Here is a 22,540-nt window from a genome sequence, read left to right as displayed (position 1 = left end):
TCATGGCTACAGAGACAGAGGATGAAAACATCTGTGCTGTGGCAGCAGATCAATGGGTGTCTGTCGGCCCGGATTAGTGGCACTTTAAACAAGATATGACACATTTCCATTATCCTGGGCCTAAACTAAAACAAGTAGTCAGGGCACACAGAGGTCCCTCACAAAATACAGTGGGTGGAGACTTAACAGTCACTGCAGTTCTGCTGTTCCTACTCTGTGATTGGCTTCTCATTTCATACTATGCAGCTGGTCACTTTGAGAGAAGTTTGTTTTGAAAAGTGTCCTAAAGTGTTTACAGCACCGCAAAACACTTTGAGATCATTTTTTATGATAATAATGTAAGCTACCCTGGATTTATGTGAACTGAGAGAAAGAACAGAATGTTTGAGTCGTTTTTTTTACTCTGTTTTTAACACAATTTTCACTAAGTTGTTCGACTTAACATTACAAATGAGCAAAAATGTGTCTATTTTCTTCTCCCTTCACATTTCAGTTTTGGGAGTGTCACCTTCAAAACCATCACTATTTATTGTCTTCTGACATTGCCTCACACTTTGTTTATAGAAGTGAGCTGAATTCAAATCTGTATGCCTGGTAAAGCTCTCCTTAGAAAAAAAGCCTTTTAGTGCACTCTGCAATGTTTTTATCATGGCAACATCTTGTTTACTTTAGTTGCCTGCCTAAACTTCTCGGAACATGTTAAGAAAACCTTCGGAGAGAGTCTCTACAAAGCCGCCTTTGTGTAACAGCAGCAGGCAAGAGAGCAAGCAGCTCACCAAGGTGTTAACTATCAAACCCTTAAGCACTTCCACATGAAACCCAGAGACTGATACCCCACAAATAAAAACAATGAATAGTTCAGGGATATGCTAACAATGCCTTTTATAAATGATTGTTCAGGCGGATAGATATGTTGGAAGTGATCTGGAGGAGACAGTAGAGACTGTGTGTGAGAGACAGCAGAACACTGAGTTGTGTAGGAGAGTGGGAAAGGTGAGGAAGACTCTAACGTCAACCAGATTTCAGCTCGGCATGCCAACAATAACAACTAACACGGGAGTGAAATGTTGTTTTAAACTGTGTGCGTATTTATTCTGTCTTTTAAAGGAAACATGAATACCTACATGCACTGTCTCGATAAATAAAAAGGGCCAAATTCTATTCCTGTTTTTTTTCAATTCAGTGCTGTGAGAGGTGGGGTCCGGATCGTAGCAGAGCTCAGTGTTTTTATGAGGGTCAAGAACCCCGCTTCAGTGGCCGTTCAAAGGTCACAGCCAGTGAAACACTGCACTGCCCTCTAGTGCTGCACCCTCTGCCTCTCTCTCGCTCTCATAAAACGAACCGACTCTCATACCTCGACACTCTCTGAGAATTGCTGAAGAAAGAATAGGCTATTTGGTTTTGGTATGTTTTGGTATGTCTTTTGTGGACAATGCTCTTCATATATCTCAACATAGGTCTCCTAAAAGATGTATTTGAAAATCGTTGAACAATATTCTTGAATATCTTATATTTAAAATGCAGTTTGGACCCGATGTGCAAACAGTTTTATTAAAAACACTGAAAATAAGAAATGAAAATGTACACAATGATCAGCTACAGAGTGTATGGACATGTGCCATAGTGCTGGTCCAGAGTATATAATTAAAACCAGCTAAAAAGAAAGGCACACTAAATGATATGTAAAAAGCTGACTGTGTAAGGAATGTCTATTTAACTTGTTTTATTGTGGCAATTTACATTACGGACTGTCATCATGACAGAAAGCTTTTAAAATCTGTTTCATTTCAAGTCCAGAAAGTGACACATGCCAACGTTCATAGTCTCTCTCGATGTCAATTCCCCCGTATCCCTAGCTAGCTCCCTGTATCCAGACGCTCTTCGCAGGGCTGCATTAGGGGCCATTTGAATATTTCATTTCCTATTAATTATGCACTGTGACTCTCCATGTCATTAGAAGGGGGAAAAAATCTCATGTAACAAAGGATGAAAAGAAGCAAGGCGCATGGCTTCCGTGAACAGAGAAATTCCGAAGCTCATCACGTAGGTCACCCTTCAATGAAAATGAGGTCTATGCCGGTTAAATAAATTGAAGTTGAAACGTCTTTACCTATTCTTTTTTTTCTTTCTGTAAGATGTACTGAAATGTTTACCGGTTTCAACCTACTTAATTAAATGGCCTTTTATTTCATTCAGATAAATGTGGAGCTGAGTGGACAGAATTGATTTCAGCAGCCAGGGTTATCGTTCACGCTTTCTTCAGATATGCCTTCATTTCTGTCTTTTTGTCAAAATAATTACATTGAAAATACTGAATATATATTACAGACTATTTAAAAAATCTATATATATACAACCGGGACATCTGAAAAGCAGTGTATTTGCCATAAAGATTTAAATCAATGTGCCCAAGGTTGAAAATAGTCCTCTAAAATAGAAACCTTCACATTCAAGCAGAATGCCATCAATTTCCCCTCCCTTCACATAATGTCAGTTTTGTGTGTGTCTGTGGCTTTTTAATGCACAAATGTGTTGTCGGTATGTTAAGCAATCGGCCCATAACAAAACTGCCAGGGTGGCCTTTAGATTTATTGGTCCATCACTTCAGGCCGGCCTGCCATTGCTGCTGCCCCGGTCAGGTCTGGCTACTTTTTGCAATAAATGACAGAAAACGTGTATTTGAGAAGGCAGGCACGTCGCACACCATTCCTCCCTCTGCCGGCGCCACTGTGAGCGCGTAGAGGCATGCCTAGTGACAGTGACCTACATGGTCACTGAAGATGTGATATAATTTATGATATATATAATATATTGGATCCATTAGCGAGCATAATGAAGTAGTGAAATGAAAGGGTATTTGTGAAATCAGTTCAAACATCCTGCTCGGATTATGATTAAATGATTAATGAAATGCCCCTGCATAAGCATTTTCAAACAGTAATTCATGCGGAGGCTGATAAAAATCCTCCAATCATATTTCCTTCACTCGTGAACCTTATCTCCACCATTTTATATAAATCACGGAAAAAATCCTGTCTGCTGCCGGGCAAGCTACTTATTTAGATTAGTAAAAAACGTGCAGGAAAAGAGAACATCTTCGCAGTATAAAATAATCATGCATAATTATATTCATAATTCAAGTTTGTGACAGATTCCATCTCTCTTCCTCTTGTTGTCCTTTGCCTTTCCGTCTGGCTTCATTTGACTTCTCTTCATCTTGATGACATAATTAACAAAAAAAATCCACCAAAATAAGGAGAATGTGCCAAAAAGGCATAACCAGAAAGGCAATGGTGCCATCTTTGAAAAGAAAGGTTGCACAGTGAAGCACTGTATAATTTACTACATTAATCCAACCTGAAATTTTTAAGTCATTTTTCTTATCTATGAAGTTAAGTTTGAGCAGATATGGCCACCTCATGAAATATGGATTCCTTTCTTCTTTGCTTAAATAATTCCTTTTCAGGTTATGCAGATATTGTTTTATAAATCCTGGTAATATTATGGTAGTTTTATATTTCTGGATCTGCACAGTATTTACTCATTATTATCTGTACGTGTGTTCACCATTCCTACTTTATTCCCACAGTACCCATACAAAGGAATTACTAGATCACGTAATCACATAAAGAATTCTAGGATTTTTATTCAATTGTATAAAAGGCTGCAGTAAAACCATGTGAAGACACACTGAGCTGAGAATCTTTGTTTTCTCTCTTATCTTTTCTCTCAGGCATCTCAACAATGAGCACGCCCTGGACGACAGGAGCACAGCCCAATGTCGGGTGCAAATGCAGGTCGTACAGCAGCTGGAACTACAGGTATTGTCTCTCGTTTTCGCCAAATATGTGTGGCTCCTTTCCTGACACTTCCTCTGTCTACTGCCCTCCCCCTGTCTCACAAATATGAACCATGGGTCACACATTGAGGGGGGTGGAAGAATAAAATGATTTTGTACATTTGTGAGTAACCAGTCATTAAAAATGTGTTATGTATGCATGACAGCAAGGCAAAGATATATGAAGGGCTCCGGGGCTAAGTAGAGAAGATAATTACATTTTGAATTTTACTGGGTTTTAAGGTTATTTATGACTTTAAACTGTTTGGCACCAACAATAAAACACTTCTTGAAATGCTCAGGCAGCAGTCAATGATGGGCTTCCTCAGTGTCTACTAGGTTTATTGGAACAGAAAGATACGGTACAATATTTCTCACAAATAACAGTGATAAGGAATATTAATGCAGTCCTCCCATGAGTGGTCTGATAGGCACTTCGTCCATACGAGGGACCCTGGAAAATATGCATATGTACATTAAGTATGCACTAATGGAAAAAGGGATGGCACAATTTTGGTCCATTAGTGTGCGTAAGTAAGAGCTGTGGAGAGGTGGTCTGAACACTCTCTACTGGTCCCAATGCCCTCTAGGCTGGAACCAGGTGCCTTTGGGGAAGGTTTGCACATATTTTATTACAACTGAAAGGTAGACACAACAAACCATGCCATTAACTGTTGTTTTTGTGTATTTATTTGTTGCTAAGCAGGCATTGTCATCAATGGCATTTTTGTGTATAACATATTTGATGATGTATATTCAGTTGAAGTCGGAAGTTTACATACACCTTAGCCAAATACATTTAAACTGGGTTTTTCACAATTCCTGACATTTAATCCTAGAAAGAATCCCTTTCTTAGGTCAGGTAGGATCACCACTTTATTTTAAGAATGTGAAGTGTCAGAATAATAGTAGAGAGTGATTTATTTCAGCTTTTATTTCATTCATCACATTCCCAGTGGGTCAGAAGTTTACATACACTCAATTAGTATTTGGTAGCATTGCCTTAAAATTATTTAACTTGGGTCAAACATTTCAGGTAGCCTTCCACAAGCTTCCCTCAGTAAGTTGGGTGAATTTTGGCCCATTCCTCTTGACAGAGCTGGTGTAACTGAGTCAGGTTTGTAGGCCTCCTTGCTCGCACACGCTTTTTCAGTTCTGCCCACAAATCTTCTATAGGATTGAGGTCAGGGCTTTGCGATGGCCATTTCAATACCATGACTTTGTTGTCCTTAAGCCATTTTGCCACAACTTTGGAAGCATGCTTGGGGTCATTGACCATTAGGAAGACCCATTTGCGACCAAGCTTTAACTTCCTGACTGATGTCTTGAGATGTTGCTTCAATATATCCACATCATTTTCCTGCCTCATATGCTGCCACCCCTGTGCTTCACAGTTGGGTTGGTGATCAGAAGCTTCTGAAGCCATGACATCATTTTCGGGTATTTTCCAAGCTGTTTAAAGGCACAGTCAACTTAGTGTATGTACTTCAACTGTACTATCATTTATCATAGTTACAAACGCAATGACGATTAACATAATTTTAACCTCAAACGACGAGGTTACAAGTTCAGTTAAGCGTTTCACAACACTACCATATTACTTATTATTTCCGCTCTGATTGTGCGTATCATTGAGAGGAACTCTGTGTGTGTGTGTTTATCAGACACATCCTGATTCCTCCCCCTAACCCAGCATATCTCTATAATGTGACCTGGCGGCTACTGTAAGACAGAGTGGACAGTTTAGGACAGGTAGACAGATCCAGGGTTTGTTATTGGCAATGGGACCTAGAGTATAGTTTAACCTTGAAGAAGAGACATCGCCAGGTAGACTTGTTCATGAACATTAAGGTATCAATGTACACCAAAGTTTATAATCAGAGCAGCATATTAAATAAATATATATGACATACAGTGAGAAATAACATAATGCATTGGATTGTACTACAGAGAATTAGATTTTTGTTCATAAAGGATTTAACGGTCGTTTTTTTCCCCCCCTTCTCATTACAGCTGGCGAAAGACAAAGAGCGTCTGCAAGCCATGATGACGCATCTCCACGTCAAATCCACTGAGCCCAAACCGACCCCACAGCCAGTGAGTAAACTCTCTACCACATGCCTGTTTTCCGTCCTCCTCGTCTCTCACTTGTCTAATTGCCACACATCTATGTATTAATGTATTTCCTCATCTCTTTTATGTACCTGCTAAACGAAAGCAGCTGCTCACTTGAGAGGAGCACTAAAAAAAAATGTTTTGGTGACATATTTTGACATCCCAGATTCTATTTTGCTCTGGTGATTAACTCACATGGTAACAGCGGTCAGTGGGTGCTGAACTCGTGTTGGTATGAGCCGACACCATAGACCTCTGTAGTGTGGTAAGATATAGACTTTTCTTTGAAATTGAAAAATCTCCTCAACGTCTTCAATTGGTTGTGAAGATGGTATCCTGGGGACTCCCCCAAAATAAGCTTCAGAAATACAACATGTTTCTCAAATTAAGAGCAATCGTGATGGCTGTTCAATTCCTTATCTTGACACATTTTTCGGACCGTAACACCATGTATGTTAAGTCATCATGTCACGATATAACTTACTGTTTAATCCTTCTCTTACAGGGGTACCACTTAAAAATACAGCGTACTGCTATTTTGTCATGTTTAAGAAGGAGCGCCATTACCATAGTTCAGTCATTGTGACAGTTCATTCATAGTGCCAAAGGCATGAGGGCCATTACACTGCTGGGCTGAACACAGAGACACACACACACAGACAGAGAGAGAGAGAGAACCGCTCCTCTGACAAGTTCCTTTCAAAGCCTCAATCATATATTTACAGTCAGTCTGGAGCTATTGATGGGCAGAATCTCTGTACGGCGCGCCACATAGGGCAGGAAGGCAGGCAGGAAGGCAGGCAGTCAACAAAGTGCCTGCAGATGTGACAATAGGCTGCTTGTCGGAGCTTTGCCTCTGTCACACACACTGATTGTGTAGATTAGGCTTCAGAACGAGTGCCTGTCACGGGGACTTTTGTATATGAAAAGTGGCTGGGGCAGCAGATAGCATCTTGACTTCTCTACCTCTCCCCAGGGCCAGTGGGAATGGCTATGTCAGGGCTCTGCGCTAAAGCTCTGGGGGGTGGGTACCAGACCAGTGCTGCTTTTATTCAAATAAATACAATTCCTGCATTCTCCAGCGGTGGTGCAGTGCATGCTGGTAGCTGCAATGATATGCTATGATAAATTTGTCTAGCCGTGGTGTGGCTCAGTGGCTGGATCAGTGGGGGAATCCCACAGTCCCAGCTGGAGCTCTCAGTTAGACTGGAGCTGGAGCTGACCTCAGACCAGGCTTTAGACTATAGACTGTTCAGGGAGTGGGTGTTGATGGGAGAAAAACCATTCAGTCACGACAGACAACAGCAATTGCCTGCATTTTACAGTTACTATTTTACAGTTAGTCCTAATTAAATACATAACACATAGATATATACTGTACATACAGTGTCAACTGAATATGATTTAATTTATTCCTATGAGCTTTAAAAATATATATATATAAAAAGAGCTGAAGAATACAGTGCATAAACAGTGTGTGTGTGTGTGTGTGGTGTGTGTGGTGTGTGCATGCCCGTGTGTGTTTGTGTGGGCGTGGGGTTGGGTCTCTGTAGTTGGTGTCACTAAGCATTCTCGTCAGAAGTCTGACCTTTTCGCAGTACATAATTAAGGAGGGACTTTTTTGTTTATTTTCTTTAGCAGCTTGGCAAGTCAAAGCCAGTATAATTAGATCACCAATTACCATTTCATTAATTTCTGTCTGAAGTCTCATTTTGTCTCTGCACTGGAGTGAGCCCAAATGCTGAGGGAAACAAAGGCCAGGCTATTACCAGGCTGTCTGGCCTATTGTTGAGGGCCACTCACTGTTTTTGGCTGGGGAATATGGATGAAACATGAAACAAAGACTGCTAATCCACAGGAAAATAAGTCTATTGATAGTATTGTGTCAGAAAACAACCAACCCAAGTGTGATTTATTTGGCCCTTGATTTAGAATAACACCCTCGTACAGTAGTGAATGTACCGTATACATTTATGTGCTTACAGTAATTGTGTAACACATGATTTGTGTAGAACTCTGCCAAAAGGCATATTCTGGCCTCAGAATTCTTAATAAACATCACATGCTGTATTTACATCTCTATTGATGCAGGAAAAAAAACAGGCACAATTCCCATGTTTTAGCAAGTGTAATGCAAATGAATACAAATACACAGACTACAATTCATTCAAAAAAATCACACTAGCCGTTACCTCGTTAAGTCAATGTCATGTCAAGGATAAATATAGCGGTGGTGCCAGCCGTGCAGGCAGCCCCAGATTTCTTTATTATATACCTGTCTATCATGTGGGGCCCTCTTGGTGGTAATGACTGTTAATAGGGTTGTGGTAATTGGGTGGCCGTGGAGGATCCGTGTGTGTGTGTGAGGGGGGGGGGAGATGTTAAACACTGTCTGTTCACTTTCACCTGCAAGCCCTGCGCCTCCACTGTAACCCACAACCATTATCAGCTAAACGTAGACATCTGATACCTCCAAAGCAATTGACAGCGTTGGCATTTCATTAATTTGTTAGCACAATCCACAAATGATTGTCAAAGATGAGATGCCTCCTGCCCACTCTCTCTCTCTCTCTCTACTCTCTCTCTTTCACTCTCTCTACTCTCTCTCTCTCCTCTCTCTCTCTCTCTGTCTCTGTCTCTTCTCGCTCTCTCTCTCTCTCTCTCTCTCTCTTTTCCTCCCCTCTTTCCTTGCAGACTAAAGTCATGTTTAATTTGGAAACTGGCCTCCTTTGGCAAATGAGCAATTAGAACAATTTTGTGCGAATATGTATATGTGTCATTAGCTTTCCTGCAAATTAATAGCAGGAGCAATGGGTCAGAGTAGAATTTTCCACTTGACTGCTGCTCCACTGTGGAGGCTTGGCAGAGTTTGGAAGCAGCCACAGCTGCTGGAAGCCATGGTATACGTTCGGAGCACTTGGCTTAATTCGTTTACCTTGTAGCCATTATTACTAATATCCCTCCCCACACCCCCACCCTTGACAGAAAAGCAACCCCTCTCATTCTCCCTCTCAACCAAATATTTGGGATGCATCTTGCGCCAGACAGCGTAGCCCAGGTGATGGGGTCATTCAGATACAGCATTTAATCATCAGATCACCTCCATAAGCATCTCCTAATTAGAGTCCTTACAATACAATTTCAGCTTGTAATTAGCCCAGATTGGCCGCTTCCTTTCCGTGGCTTATTAGTAGCTGCTCAGCGGTAGGTAAGAATCACATTGTCATTTGTCAGGGCTGTTAGGGCCGCCCATCTCCCCTCGCCGGTCGCCACGGTTGTGATGCCAGCAGATCAAACAAGGGAAGAAAACCGAGAGCAGGGAGAAGAGCCGTTAGAGGAGTAGGAGACGGGAGGTGGAGAGAGCATGAGCAGGACTCCTCGGTTGTTTTCTAAGCGTTTAGCGAACGTTCACAGATCATCCTCGGGGTTGGCCATAATTAGAGCTGTGATCAGCTTAGCCAATGAGGCATCTGAGATGCCGGGTAATTAACAAGCTTTTGTCTGTCTGTCTGTGTTTTGTTTACTCTCCCTCCCAGCTCAACCTGGTGTCCAACGTCACCCTGTCCAAAACAGCCCCCCCTGAGGCCTCGCCCCCTCTGAGCCTGCCCCAGACCCCAACCACACCCACGGCCCCCCTGACTCCCCTGTCCCAGGCCTACTCCGTCATCACCCCCAACAGCCTCCACCACAGCGTGGGCCCCATGCGCCGGCGCTACTCTGACAAGTACAACATGCCCATTTCCCCAGGTATTGGAAGCATATACCACACACACATAAACACACACACGCGCACATACACTTGTAGTGTGACTTGAAATTGTATCTATAATAGCTACTAACTATGGCCTTTCTCTATGTTCGTCTGTATGCTGTGTTTGCTCCCTTTGTACAGATATTGTCCAGAACAAAGAGTTCTACATGAATGCTGAAGTCAGACCTCCCTTCACATATGCCTCACTTATACGCCAGGTAAGGATCCTCTGGTCAGATGCCTCCGCTCTGCACTTCCCTGAGCTGGTAACTTGCAATGTATTTAATCTGTCATTTAAAGGAATAGAGCCTTTAATCTGCTTCAGTGGCTTCTGTCGTTAGCAGAACACGCATTAGATAAATATTCAGCCAAGACACAGATTTGCTTATTTTCTGTTTTTTTTTCTCCCTTCCTTGTTAAATTTCAAATACAATTTAGACGCGCAGCAGAAGATTAACCATCTGCAAATGAGTACAAGAATACACTCGGGACTCCAAAAAACGGCCATAAATAACATTTGCTTTTGATTAAGCATTACAGTGGATGTGATTATTATGAAATTAATTTCACACAACAGTAGGGATGAGCCTGTTTTAAGATGGCCAGTCAATTATCTGGCCAGCCCGCAGTAATCTGTGGTCTCAGGAATGTATCTAAGCCTGGCATAATTGCTGGCCTGTAATCTGCCTGAGAAATGTTTTCGCTTCCATCCATTTACACTGACAAAAGAAATATATTCAAATTGTGAGATTTGAATGGGAACCAGACAGTGTTCCATAAACAAAGCGAGAGGGTACACATCATCACACGGACAGACGATGAACTGTCGTCTGTGTTCTTTCAGGAGAGCACACACAACCTGCATGCCACTTGTGAATAATTGATTGTTTTTCAGAGGGAACAAAATGTTAAATGTTGTTTCTGTCTCTTTTTCCAGGCTATCCTTGAATCACCGGAAAAGCAGCTAACACTAAATGAAATTTACAACTGGTTCACACGAATGTTTGCATATTTCAGGCGCAACGCCGCAACATGGAAGGTAAAATCACTCTTCACTTTGACTTCCTTACACTAATATAAAGGGCAGGGACAGTTGTGTTGATCTTGTGGAATTAAATGATGTCAAATGTATCAAGTTTAAATGCAATGAATGAGTCTTTACCCAATTCATAACTTTGCCCGCTTGTTCTATCCGAACAGAGCCACCCCTAACACAAACTGTCTGTAACCTCGCTGAAAAAAGTATAAGGGAAATTGTGCATTCTTGTCAAAGAAAATCCCCACCTAATATTTGGAGATGTTTTTGGTAGTGGGTGGATGTGTTTAACTCCCTACTGTGCTGCCAGGGACTCCTGGCCGAGACACTCCCACAGAATTTAAACTGAGAACACCTTTTCCACTGGGCCACACACACAGGCAAACAAACCCCAAGAGAAACAGAGACAGAAAAAGAGAGAGGTTAGAAAGAGAGGGCAGACTAAAACCAAAGGAGAAGCTGAGGAATAAGAGAAAAGAGAGTGATGAAGCATTGAAGGCTACCCTCATAAGGCAGGGAGGGCCTGTAGTGTAGCGTATCCACAATGCAGCTGTGAATAAACCCCTGAGCCCCACACCAGCCCCCCTCCACAGCTCACTGTCCTCTCTCTTTAACTGCCTGCCTTCGCAGGCCGCTGACAGCCCTACCATAGGGGCACATTGGAGTTATAAACACCAAATCCCACACTGTGAAACACTCCTGCATAGAGGCATGCATACACACACACACACACACACACACACACACACACACACACACACACACACACACACACACACACACACACACACACACACACACACACACACACACACACACACACACACACACACACACACACACACACACACACAATAAAGCACTCAGATGACAAAGGGCCATACGTATACAGAGTTCCAATCTCATGTGTAAAAGGAGAATCTGCAGTTGTTACATCCATTTTTGGACTTATAAATGAATTATATGTACCCATTGATTCTTAAATAATGTAACTTATAAATGCCTCATGAGTTTAGTTTAGCTGTGGTACCCCATCAGAACCCAAAATATAAGCTTATTTGACGCATATTTTAAACAAAAATAAATGTCAACAAACACTGTATAGCCTCAAAACTATAATTTTGATGGCATGGATGGTCACCGTTTGCATCCATAGCTCTGTCTTTGGATTCTCCAGCCTCATCCCTCAGCTTTTTACCGAAACAACAGTGGCGGGGAAAGCATGTTGTTATTGTTTCAACTGCTGATTGCCACTTTAAGAAAAGTAACCCGCATACTCTGCAAATGGTCTTATGAAAAAGCTTATCATATAACCCACAAGCTGAAGCTTTTGGAAATGTGTCTTCTCCATTAATGTTCAATTGTAGGTAAGGTCATAACTGAAACTGACAAACCAAACAGACTGGTTTATTTGATCAGGGTCTTTGTTCAGTTGGGGTTTTGTTATCAGTAGGCTCTTCTCAAATGGCTCATCATAAATTCAAGCTCTATGAAAGATATTTTAAAAGGATGTTGATGAAATGAAACTGTATTGCCATAGTAACTGGAAAATATTTCCACAATGTTTTTGTCATTTGATACTTTTGGCAGTCTACTGCCAATAGATCACTGATACTTGAAAGAATGTACTGTATTTATGTCCAGGATCTATCATGTGTCTGTCTAAATGTTTCTTCTCTGAAATTAAGTGGTTCATTATTAGACATTTTCTTGTGTTGATAGAATTTTTCTCTCCCTTCTCTTTTTTTTTACACCAACTGCAGAACGCAGTCCGGCATAATCTTAGTCTTCACAAGTGTTTTGTGCGAGTAGAAAACGTTAAAGGGGCTGTGTGGACAGTGGATGAACTAGAGTTCCAAAAGAGAAGGCCACAAAAGATCAGTGGGTAGGTCTGCCATCTCTGGCCGACTCTGGCGTTTGTCTGGTTGTGGATCTATGGGAAGAGGCTGCTCCATGTCATTGTCTGCGTGCCACGATGTCCCCCAAAAGTCGCTGTTTGCTTTAGTGTGCAGCATCCCCCGTGCTTTCCGTCTTCTACTCCTGGTGGTGTAACCATAACCCACATTTGCTTGTGCTTATTTTCATGTTGATCATCTCCCTCTCCTCCCTTGTCCCTCTGTCTGTGACTGGTGTTGGTCTGTCTGTCCCTCTGTCTATCTGTCCCTGTTGTTGTGATCACTGCATCTGCATCTGGCTGCCCTGATGCTCGTCTCCTGCTCAGGGTGCCATTCGCACCAACCTTTCCCTGCATAAGTGCTTTGTGAGAGTAGAGGATGAGTTTGGGTCCTTTTGGACTGTTGATGATGAGGAGTTTAAACGCGGCCGCCACGTACAGCGAGGCCGCCCTCGGAAATACGCCGCTGATGAGAACTTTGATGAGCTGCTCGTACAGTAAGCACTTCCGCCTGGCCCACTCTGCTTCCTGACCCCCAACTTCCCCCATCCCCCCCCACCCCCCACCCCCACCTCCTGCATGCTCCGCCTCTGTGTTCCCATCAATGCCTCTGTGTTCCCATCAATGCCTCTGTGTTCCCATCATGCCTCTGTGTTCCCATCATGCCTCTGTGTTCAGCTCTTCCATCATTACATCGTGCTTTTACACAACCTGCTTTCATCAACCTGTTTTGTCTTCCTTACAATGAATTGAAATGATTCTGTGAACTTTTGGGGATTGATAAAATTGCATGGAATGTACTAGATGAATGATGAGCATTTTCTAAACTAAAGTTGTTTTCTGCAGAAGTCCAGCATTAGTGAAGAACATCCAGACCAGCTTGGGTTATGGGCCCGCTCTCTCTGCAGCCTTCCAGGTAAATGTGAATACTGACTCAGTCTCAAGCTCTCTGGGCGTTCACTACTTTACCTTTTAACCTTTTACTGTGAGGGAAAGAAAGGCAGGAAATAATAAACATAACACTGTGTCCACCTCCTATTCCTGGTCATTCTTCCTTGTTTTGGATGTGCGGGTGGTGGGTTGGCAGGCTGAAAAGTGCTGACAGTTTTCTTCCGTTTCACTGTTTTAACACTGTGCATGCTTTTCAGGCTTCAATGGCAGAAAACAACATACCTCTATACACTACTGCTTCCATTGGAAGTCCCACCCTCAACTCCCTGGCGAATGCCATCCGAGAGGAGATGAACGGAGCGATGGACCATGGAAACAGCAACGGCAGTGACAGCAGTCCAGGACGCTCTCCCTTGCCAGCTATGTGAGTGGCTCCTTACTTTTTTATCTGCAGTATTTGTTTAAGACTGGAGGAAAGGAAAGAGTTTCAGCTGGTCACCACTGATTCAAATAGATCCCAAATATAATGGATTTTGATAGAACATTTCAAAATCCACTCAAATGCTTTAGAATGTGATGTTAAATGTCAATGTTATACTAAATGAAGAGTGATAAACGCGATTATAAATGAAGAGAGGATGATATTGGCGCAGTTGAATGAAGGGTCAGGGCCAGGACTGTGGCTGCAGCCCTCCCTGAAAATGGAAACTCCACCTTCTGGAAGGTTTTAAAGCCTGGCAAGGCAGGGAAGAAAAGACCGGAGCCCTCTGTTATTTCAACACAAAGTTTATAAACTCTTCTTTATTACGGTTCAAAAATGTGTCCTGCCATCTGCTGAGTCCAGCCATAATCACCTCTTCAATTTATTACAAATATTTACAAAATGCCAGAAAGAAAAGTGACAAAGCTGCTGTCTCCTCCACACTGAAACATGAGCTCCAACACGTTCAGAACCCTCTGAGCCGTCGAAAGAAAAACAAGAAAAAAAGCATAATTATTCTAGAAGAAATAGTCCAAGGTTCCCATGTAGGAAAGCTGTGGTCGGCCTGGAAACCACAGTTCCCTATTCACTTGTTGTATAGGAGTGTCTGCTAAGTTGTTTGAAGCCTAAAATAATATGGGGCAGGCAGCATCGTTTCCAGATGTGGGGCACCGATGTGCAGCTCTGCTAGATTTAGGGATGGCCCCGTAAAACATCAGAGCTAGAGGGAAGTTGTGCCGGAAAACAAAAAGGTGCAGTATTGAGCTTGTGGCGAAATGGAGAAAAGTGCCATCCCTAATCACTGTGAACATAGCTTTGGGCATCGCTCTGGAACAGGAAAGGCAGAGACAGGATGGGTGTGCTGGCCCAAAGGCTGCCTGTGTCTCTCTCCCTCTCTTTATCTTGAGGCTGATTAAACCCATATTCTGAGCTTTTTCACAATTACTCCGTGTGGATAAGCTTTATACGAGTAGAAAATTTGTCCGAGCGTTCAACTTCAGTGCGTTTGCGCAGCGCCACATTTCCTCTATCTTCTATGAAGCAGCACGCCTTCAAACAAACGTTCAGGTTTACGAGCTAGCACCCTCTATCGCTCTCAAGCCGGCTCCCTCTCTCCTCTCTGTTCTCCAAGAGATGCACCTCACACAATCTGCAGACTCGCAACATCCTCGTTCCACCCGAACCAAACCTGGCTCACAGCTCTTCACCTGGTGTACAGACATCAGGCTTGACTATGGAGTGGCCCAGGCCTTACATGTGTTTACCAGCTGCCTATCTCACAGCCCTGCATGGTGTTCGTCAGAGTTAGGCGTTTAACACAGGGAGGAAAACAGGGGCCGTTCTATTTTACAGGAAGACTATAATCAGGTATCCAACCTCAGCCAGCTAATTAAAAGCAGAGTGTGGAATCAGCATGCAGTTCAATAGCATAATAATAACAATTTCATGTTTGCCCTGCAGCGAGGGATTGAGACCTGAGGCGATGTGACTTGTGGAGTTACTTTGATCTGAAACCAGTAGAAAAGCTGACTTTACTTTTCTCCCTGTTTTGTCAGCTCGTTTGTGTTGAACTTGTTTTCAAGTCTGTGGGTAAATACATCTAATTTGTGTAACGTTTGTGGGTAAATAAATCTGGAACGTGCATGCCGCTGGCCGCTGGTCAAAACGAGCTCGGCATCTCGTACTGACACACGGTGACGGGGGACATAAATATATACAGTTACACATTGCCATATTCTTTTTGGATGATAAAATATCGTTATTTGACTCTGTGTATCGATTTCTAAAAAATAACAATTGAAATGGTTAGAAAAAGGGGAAAATATCCCGCAGCTGCTCATAATATGCTACCCCCTTTTTCCCTCCTCTCTGCGCCTGTGGAGCCTCCCTCCCGTGCGCTTTATTCCTGCAGTGTTTCTGTAATGAGAATTTGGCAGATCTCATCTCTTTAGCGCCTCCTTTGCCCAGGCAGTGGGCTGGGTTCATGTTTTGCCTTGTTTACAACTGACAGCGTTATTATTCTCGTAAGGGCTCTGTTTCTTATCACAGTGTTGTGTTGAGTGTGCCTTTCTGCTCTGCTCTCGCGCCTTCCTGCCAGCGCTTTTCTTCTCTTATTGACACTTGGGTGAAAATATGCATTAATTTCGGAGTTTAAAGCATGTATAGCGGTGTCTGGTCGCTGTGTTTGCTTGAAGTTGATTAATGATAGAAGCCGGCTCGGGGTCATCCTCTGGAGACCCGCCTCGCAGGTTGTGCATGTTAACGAGTAGGAAGGGGAACACACAGCACGCCACTGATCCACCGCCACCAGGAGGCTGACAAACCCCCCACTCGCTCCCTCCGCAGAGTCCATTCTTCTCTCTCCCCGTCGCACGTTGTTAATCTTCCTCATTTATCAATTCTAAGTGAATACCCAGTTGTCAGCTGCTATGAAAATAAAGCCTGCCGGTTTCCTGGGATTGGAATACCTCAAAGGAAGGTGAAATTATCATCAAGCCCAACCCAGTGAGGCCCCTTTCAGAGATTCATTAGAGCCATTCATTTGTTTTTGTCTCTAATTTCTGAATCAATACATGTCTGTGATTCTGTTTTTTGAGAGAGAATGAAAGGTTCAACAAGGGTTTAACCAGCTAAAGATGAACTAACTGGACCATCCCCTGTCTGTTTGTGTTCTGTTTCCACACAGGCATCACATTAAAGAGGAACCGCTGGACCCGGAGGACCACGAAGGACCCCTCTCCCTTGTGATGACGGCCAACCACAGTCCAGATTTCGGTCACCACAGAGATTACGATGACGACCAGGGCCACGATGACATGCTGTAAGGCCAGGCCCCCAGGGGTAGAACTAACCTTAGTCATCTGTGAGATGCCACGACGTCACAGATAACACAGATACAAGACTGCAGTCTCAGCCCTCTGATGACAGCTATCAAATGTTTCCAATTGACTTTTAGTGCCATTAAATACATAGTGAAAAACACAAGAACGAGAATACGTCTCACTTGGGAGTATTTTTGATTTATATCTACTTTTTGGTTTAAGTGAACGAAAAAAAAAGACATTTCTACTCAACATGCGTTGGATGGACATGTTTGGTACTGGGGACTTCTTGGTTAGTGTGGTGATTTCAAATCCAGGATGGACTTGGACCTGCACTGTGCAGCCAGTATGGACTGCATGCAGCCCAGTCAACCACACTGAGCACGGACTGCTGAGGGGTTCTCTGTCTTTTTCTCTCTCTCTCACACACACACACACACATATGCCCATAAACTTAAGAGATATTGACTGACATTTAATTTACACTGTGTGTGTGTGTGTGTGTGTGTGTGTGTGTGTATTTTGTTCGTCACTGCCTTCAAAACTTCATTGGTTTGCTTCCATCTAGGGTGGGAGGGATGTTTTTTGGTGTGTTTTGAGGGTGAGGGGTTTAAAATCTAAATGTATGTCTTTTTCATTGTACATTGCTCTTTATCGCTTTTGATTTCTTTAACTGATCAGACCTCATGCCCGTGCTGTGGAGATTCTGGATGGTCAGCACTTGATGAATGCTTATATGATTTCCTTTCATGTTGTCTCCATGTTGTTTTTTTTACATGAAGCAGAATGTCAAAATACCAAGTAGTATTTTTCTGTCATTTATTCCACATGCTTCAGAATGCCACCTCCCTGACATGTAGCCCATCCCCCCAAGCTCATGAAGTCCGTCTGCAATGCACTACTCGTAATGAAGGCTCTTTCCACGCATCAATGAAGTTTAATTTAAGATGGGAATGAATGACAGAGAAATCATGCAGGTTATGATTTATCCTCATGAAATGATGTCTGAGAACAGCCCTTCACGGCAGTGCATGTTAGCTGCATCCACATTTCTGATCATTCGCAAGCTCCCAGTTTTAGAAAGAAAATGAAATGCCAGGTGTGCAGGACAAAGATGATATTTTAGACCAGATAGTTGTGATTCCTGAAGACAACTGTCATCGTAGGTCAAACGTGTCTAGTTTCCCCCACTGTCATTTCACTCATGGAGGGATTGTTTGGCCAGGCTTGACGATATCAAAGTGCATTCCCTATAGTTGTCATGTCTTTTACCATATGCATGACCAGTTGGCTCTCTCAGTTCTGAGTGATTATTAATAATTACACACATCAGATTAAATATTCATGTCCTTAATTTCGGGATAATCCCAAAACGGGCAATAAGACCTGATCATTGCGTCATTCCGGTATTTGTCAGCCATGTTACGGCCCCAGACGCCCACCCTTCCACAAGCGAACTGATGATCTGGTACAGTCGGTAGTCAACATCAGCAGAACCCAATGACCAAGTCAGAGTAGTGGTGTAGGCCCTGCGATAGAGTGAATGGGATTGATGCAGGGACTGTGGCGCTGTGAGGCTGAACACAAATGGGCTTGATCCTAGGTTTGATATGAAACGGAATATGCTCGGTCAAAGACTGACTTTTTAAAGACTGCAACCACTTTGCATTTTTATTTATTATTATTAGTTCCGTTTTTAGTTTTACTTTTGTATTTAGTTGTTGATGTGTCGGATATCTTGTTCTGTGACTACCAAAGATAAACTACAAAGTAAAAATGATGTTCTCTGTTTCATGCAATAGCAGATAAGGCCAAATATCCTCCATTCTCTCCCATTGGATGTGACAGGATCTATTGATGGGAGTATAGTCTCAGCTTTGTCAAGCCAATGGTTCATTGATTAGAGAGGGTGCTCCTCAAGCAGTCGGGACTGTCATCACCTTTAAAGCCAAAGGGTTGTCATGACGAGTACAGTAGCTGCAGGACTTTGCAGTGACCAAAACCTCAAGGAAGGGAGATGCAGAGTCAGACAAACATTATGACCAAATTAGGGGAGCATGGTCTTTGGACCAATGAGAGGGAACGGGATCACTCTGTCCATCTATCAGCAGCAGATTACTGTGCAACATAAGGGGGTGGATAAAAGGAGATGATGATAATAACGATGCTGATTTACCAGTAGACAGGAGAGCTTTGCAGAGAACAATGTGAAAAAGGATTCTTTACTTCAACTGGACCACACAATGATTAAATATTTTGTTTGTTTTTTTATTCTTTATGAATTTGTACCCTTTCCAACGATTGTATGCCACTCTTGAGTGAGTCCTGCTATCTTGACGGGATTCTACTGTTCTCTGTTAACATTGGCACGGCTTTATGATTGTGTTTAGTTTCTGTCAACGTATTACTTTTTATATTAAAAAACACTCCTGTCAACTAATAAGCTGGGTACAAGGTACTTTATGGCAGTTATTTGAACATTTCATCATGCGTTTCCTATTGCTAATGAAAAGGGCAATCTGTGGTTTTCAGAAAATGTATTTAATATCCAATAGCAGGCAGCTGTGGGATGGGTCAGTAAAAGCCGGACTGGGATCGTGAGAACAACTCGATCTCATCCAAAGCCAGTCTTCTGCTGATTTGCTTGGTATTCTAAAGGGGGGAAAGCTGGTAGATTAGAGCATTCTCAGCATGTGTAGCTTGACATTACTAAAGATAACAGCATGAGAAAAATTGTTAGTACACAGACCTCAGTTCAAACCTATAGGGAATGATTAAATTAAGAGAGAAAAAGTGTTTCACTCAGTTGCATTTAGTTGTATGTCTTGCATGTGTAGTCTAAAACTGTAGTGAGTGAAAAAATATTTTTTTTAAAGGCAAAAAAAAAGAAAGATAAGAATACAACATTTGAGCTTGTTTATCTTGAGGGTCTCACATCCTTTTTGCAAAATCAATCCAAACCTCAGGCCTTTTTTCATGAAGAAATCACCTAACTTTATTTGATCCCCTTTTTCACAGTCTTGTCAGTCGCTTGGTCGTGGGCTTTACAACAGTAGGTTGTTAGTATAGCGCCTTGTGTCTTTTTCTTGTCGTTTTCTTTGCTTGTTTCTTTCAAAGATCAAAAAATTACATGTGTGTTATTCTTTTTGCTTTATCACAACTGCTTTGTGTTAGCTATAAAAAAAAAAAGCTTTGAAAAATTGCTGTATGTATTGGAATAGCAAACTGTACTGCAAATGTATTTTACTTAGTAATCCTTGCTTTAAAACGTCATCCATGCAGACATCTGTGCGAGATGGGCGGGGCAGGGTGGGGGATTATCCCAGATTTTGGATTTTAAACTGTAAAATAGGAAACAGACTTTTTCTCTGTTATCATTGACCTAAGGATTTTGTACAGATTTTGTTCTTCCTTGTGTTAAGCTGTTTTTGATACTTCCTTTTGATGGTCCAACCACTGCCTTCTGTGGCTATATGTTAAACATTACTGCTCGGCGAAAGGGCAGACAGGTATATTTCCTCTACAAGACTGAGGTATCTTGCATGACTAATTCCAGGGTCACAGAGATGAGAAATAATAGTTAAGTGGTCAGTAATAGTATAAGGGTGTATCAATCTAATGATATTTTATATGAAACTAATAGGAAAAATAAGAAAAATATGCAGTGCCAAGATGTAGAGTATTTGTTAAATGCTTTGTTTTTATTCCAGAGGAATCGATTAATTCATACGTACATCATCAGTGATGTCATCATCATCAGCCCATCATCATTAGGTGAAATACATACTGTTTTTTTGTTATATTTTTATCTCAACTGTTATTTTTTCATGATAAGTAAAGCCAAGCACATCAGGTAGCAGTCTTAAGTGGAGCACAAAGGTTAAAGGTTAAACGTTTGATGTGAGTCGGACTGTACTCGTCCTTGATATACTATACTGTATGTTGAATTTTGAACAAGAAATATCAACCCAAGTCGAGTAACCTTTTGACCTTGCTGTGCTCTGTGTAGGCTGCATCAGATTCCCCCTCAAGACACTTGTGGACATGCTAATTTGCCACGGTTCCATCAATCATGATCCACCCCACTGTCGTTCACCACTGTGTTGTACCATCATCCTCTCAACCCTTGCTTCTGGCGGAGGGAGGGAAGAGGGTACAGCAGAGCAGCTGTCACGGTGCTTTAATGTTTCAGCAGTTAGGTTAGTTTTCTGTTGAAGCTGTAGTCTGTAGTTTTCTGTTTTATTAACTAAATATTCTGCTCATCACCTCCATCATCAGTCTGTAATCTCCTCATCATTCCTGGTCTGTCTGATGCAGAGTATTCTGTTGTACAGTCAGTCTCGATAACTGACGTAAGCATTCTAAAAATGCAATAAAATGCTGGTTGTTCACGTTTGTTTCCTGAAGTCATTTCTTACTTGGTTGAAATGGTAGGGATCTGCATACAAAAAAATACTGAAATCATAGTTGCCTTGTCCATGTGTACCAACGCAGGACGCAGCAAACCAAAAAGGCCACTTGATCATTTATTTCTTCATGTTATTTTGCCTGGGTACTTTATACTACATAAATCTCCTCAAAATGATTACACCTACAGTTTACAATAATATTATAATTTTTAGATTGTTGTTGTTGTATAGGTTAGATTGTCACAGATACAGGCCTGTTTGTCACCTTCTGCAGGACTTCTGAGTCTGTGATAAGGACCACCACTATCATATCAGCCTCAACATTAAATTATCTTGTAATTAAAAATAGACAGTTAAACTGTTCTAACATCAATTTAGGTAACAGCATTTGATAAGCTATAAATTGTAACTGCATTAAAATTCCAGAAATATTAGCGATATGGATTTCTTGACGGGAATTAACGCTGATGACCAAGACTTGCTTTTTTATGACGGAAGCACAGGTCATGTTGGCCACAAAACAGGAGACAGAGATCAAGTCTAAGCACTTTTAATCTTGTGAAACAAGCAATTACAAATAGCTGCATTGATTCGTTAAAAAGCTTTAGGTGACATAAATTGTTTCTCGCTTAGCTTATTGCTCCTATACATAAATGTCACAAGTATATTATTAATTAAAGCCATTGAAAGATGAGATTTAATAGAAACAATATAAAATCATGACCAATCTTTTTGCTGGCAATATATTATCTAGCATTTGGGGTCCTGAATTTCCATGTTGTATCTCTAGTAATAAACAGTACAGTTGGCTGGAGAATGATTGGATCTCTTGATAAATAATCAAAATACTGAGCTATATTGTATGCTCAAAATGGAAAAAGTATATTTTATACTAATACAATTGCTCAGAGAAATAGATTTTGTTTAACAATCTCAAAAAGATAGGTGTCAAAATGATTGGATCCTTCAGCACCATCCCTTTGTGAGGATTACGACACTGAGCCTTTTTCAAAAATGTTTTTTTTTGAGATTGGAGAACTTATTGGGAGTGATCTTAGGTCATTCCTCCATACATAATCTTTCCAGATCTGATATCCTTTGTCTGCGCTTATGGAATGACCTCTTCAATTCAAACCACAGGTTTTCAATGGGGTTCAAGTCTGGAGACTGAGATGACCATTGCAAAAAATAGATTTTGTGGTCAATTAACCATTTCTTTGTGGATTTGATGTGTGCTTGGGTTTATCTTTCTGGAAGAGTCAGCCTTCTGGCAGAGGCAACCAGGTTTCTGGCTTAATGTCCT

The 22,540-nt window shown here is 41.8% G+C and overlaps 1 protein-coding gene across 12 annotated transcripts in view; it reads left to right on the top strand.

Annotated features, from left to right (window-relative positions):
• Positions 1-21,219, top strand: part of foxp1b (forkhead box P1b) — a 229,434-nt gene extending 208,215 nt beyond the window's left edge. For 6 of the 12 annotated variants that reach the window (XM_046342800.1, XM_046342792.1, XM_046342801.1 and 3 more), the window contains 9 exons: positions 3,734-3,821; positions 5,852-5,935; positions 9,490-9,700; positions 9,822-9,922; positions 10,642-10,743; positions 12,962-13,131; positions 13,481-13,550; positions 13,783-13,949; positions 16,693-21,219. In XM_046342800.1, the coding sequence (XP_046198756.1) occupies positions 3,734-3,821; positions 5,852-5,935; positions 9,490-9,700; positions 9,822-9,922; positions 10,642-10,743; positions 12,962-13,131; positions 13,481-13,550; positions 13,783-13,949; positions 16,693-16,831 (1,132 nt within the window). In that variant the 3' untranslated portion in view covers positions 16,832-21,219. Of the gene's footprint in view, positions 1-3,733; positions 3,822-5,851; positions 5,936-9,489; positions 9,701-9,821; positions 9,923-10,641; positions 10,744-12,503; positions 12,626-12,961; positions 13,132-13,480; positions 13,551-13,782; positions 13,950-16,692 lie in introns of all 12 variants that reach the window. The other 6 variants (XM_046342799.1, XM_046342805.1, XM_046342798.1 and 3 more) reach the window with 3 other exon arrangements.
• Positions 21,220-22,540: the final 1,321 nt, after the last annotated feature.

The sequence above is a fragment of the Oncorhynchus gorbuscha genome, linkage group LG03, assembly GCF_021184085.1.
Source record: "Oncorhynchus gorbuscha isolate QuinsamMale2020 ecotype Even-year linkage group LG03, OgorEven_v1.0, whole genome shotgun sequence".
In the NCBI taxonomy this organism is placed as follows: Eukaryota; Metazoa; Chordata; class Actinopteri; order Salmoniformes; family Salmonidae; genus Oncorhynchus; species Oncorhynchus gorbuscha.
This window is presented reverse-complemented; position numbering and strand designations above follow the sequence as displayed.